Source organism: Paramacrobiotus metropolitanus, unplaced genomic scaffold (assembly GCF_019649055.1).
Source record: "Paramacrobiotus metropolitanus isolate TYO unplaced genomic scaffold, Prichtersi_v1.0 Parri_scaffold0000248, whole genome shotgun sequence".
Taxonomy (NCBI): domain Eukaryota; kingdom Metazoa; phylum Tardigrada; class Eutardigrada; order Parachela; family Macrobiotidae; genus Paramacrobiotus; species Paramacrobiotus metropolitanus.
Window position 1 is genome coordinate 1 of NW_026570468.1, and position 1,908 is coordinate 1,908.

Consider the following 1,908-nt stretch of genomic DNA (forward strand, 5'->3'; position numbering starts at 1 on the left):
CCGATCCGTAGAGCTAGCTGCCTAGTGCCTACTGTTAATTTTAAGTTTTTAACTGCTGCCTGTCTACAAAACATGTTTTTAATAGCGTTTATAAAGGCGCATGCTGCATAGTTGTCATACCAAATCATATTCCTCCAGAAATTCTTCAAGGAAATCCGATTTGTCATCCGGGTTCATACAGCACATTAATGTTTGCAGTTTTTCAAAGTGATCTTCATGAGCAGTTGTCAGGTGATTCTCCAAAACATTCCTGTGTGCTGATCATAAACGACAACCGGACATTCCATATTTCCATTGCATTCCGCAGGACATGGGCACAACAGATTGATCTGCACGTTGGTTAGTGCGTGCGCGGCTTGCAGATGTGCCTTCAGTGTTTCCGTCGACGTATAGCACAGGTTCTTACAAGCGTCGCCGTTTACGGTCCCGTATAAAGGACATTTAATCGGATTGTAACCATACTACACATTGTAGTCGGTCAGTTTGAAAGAGAAACCGCAAACGTAACTTCATAAGTACAGTACAGCTAAGACAAACGTCCAGAATAATAAAAACCAATAAGAATTATACTGGTACTCGCTATTCTTCCAAATGTTTTACCAGGCTCTTACCGATAATGTTCCCATAACGAGCACATGACTGGCCAGTTCCGTTTTGCGTATAATAATACTATGAGGAATTATGGTCGTTTCCAGCACTTTCGTATCGGGTCGCGCGGAGTATTTCTAGGAAATCGCATATCTTTAACAAAATTAATAGAAAGCGTCTCTTTATAAGCTCAACATATCTATTCTGAATAATATTAAAAACTCTGTTGACTTACTTGAACTACATACTTTAGTTTGCAGTACACTACTATACAAGTAATAAAATTAATAATTATGATAATTCGATCCGCTTTTTGCTGGTCTGTATTCATCAGCCTATAATATTCTGAGGATGTAGGTTCCTCGATAAATATACCAGAACGTTCGGTAGCTTCGGGCAATTCATCGGTTTTGCATCTTGGGACGAAGAGTTAGGAGAATCGTTCGGGTCGCTGCTTGATTCTCCAGTACGAGGAACTTTCTCGTCTCGCTCCCCACGTTTGAGCTTCTGGTCGAACGTATTATCACTATCCGAGGAGATGGCCATCGGTTCAAGATGATCGCGTGATATCATTTTGATGGTTGAAAACGGTAAATTTAATACAACAAAAAACGTTGTCCACACTCCACAGTACTATTGTACTGTACAGTGTGTACACAGTTGTTCCCACAGAACTGTAAGCTGCAGTAATAAATAAAACAATCCCAAGTTAGCGACAGTCGCAACACCATCGCAATACTCGTAATGTTGTTGCGTCAGCCTGCATGATGGCTGCATCGCAAGACTCGCATTAAAAGGCCTACTGTAATGCCTGCCATTTATACCGGCCTAAAAAATGCGGTACATACATAGCCTAAACAAGCTGATTTAACATCTGACTGGTATTATGTATAGCAATATAATAATAGCATTAATATTATTATGTAAGTTCATGCAGAGAAACCACAAAAGGAAAACTATTCAAACCGCCTGTTTGTGCTCTTTGGCAGAAGTAAAATAAGTTGCCATTTGCCAAGTACACAGTACATATTATCGACCGGAGTGCAGCGAAGGTCCTCTAATTCAGCACCAATGCAAAACGTACTGTATCTGTGTCCGTTACGGAAGTGCCAACAAACGATAACACAAATAATAAAACAATAACAAACAAACAAACAATAACGCAAATTGCGCCTACAACCATTCGCGGTAACTTTCATTCCGTGCATAACCACTTTTGAATCCGTTAACTCTGAGTACCGGCAAATGCGAAACGGATTTATTTTTTACTTGTTAATGAATTTCCACAACAGCTGTTTGTTTTGAAATTATTTCGATCCA

The 1,908-nt window shown here is 39.8% G+C and overlaps 1 protein-coding gene across 1 annotated transcript; it reads right to left on the reverse strand.

The window, feature by feature from the left end:
- Positions 1–227: 227 nt before the first annotated feature.
- LOC129601539 (uncharacterized) lies at positions 228–1,236 on the reverse strand. Its single transcript, XM_055500379.1, has 3 exons — positions 964–1,236; positions 612–725; positions 228–461 (listed from the first exon to the last, which is right to left on the reverse strand). The coding sequence occupies exons 1-3, from the start codon at positions 1,159–1,161 to the stop codon at positions 228–230; spliced, it is 546 nt and encodes a 181-aa protein (XP_055356354.1). The 5' UTR covers positions 1,162–1,236.
- Positions 1,237–1,908: the final 672 nt, after the last annotated feature.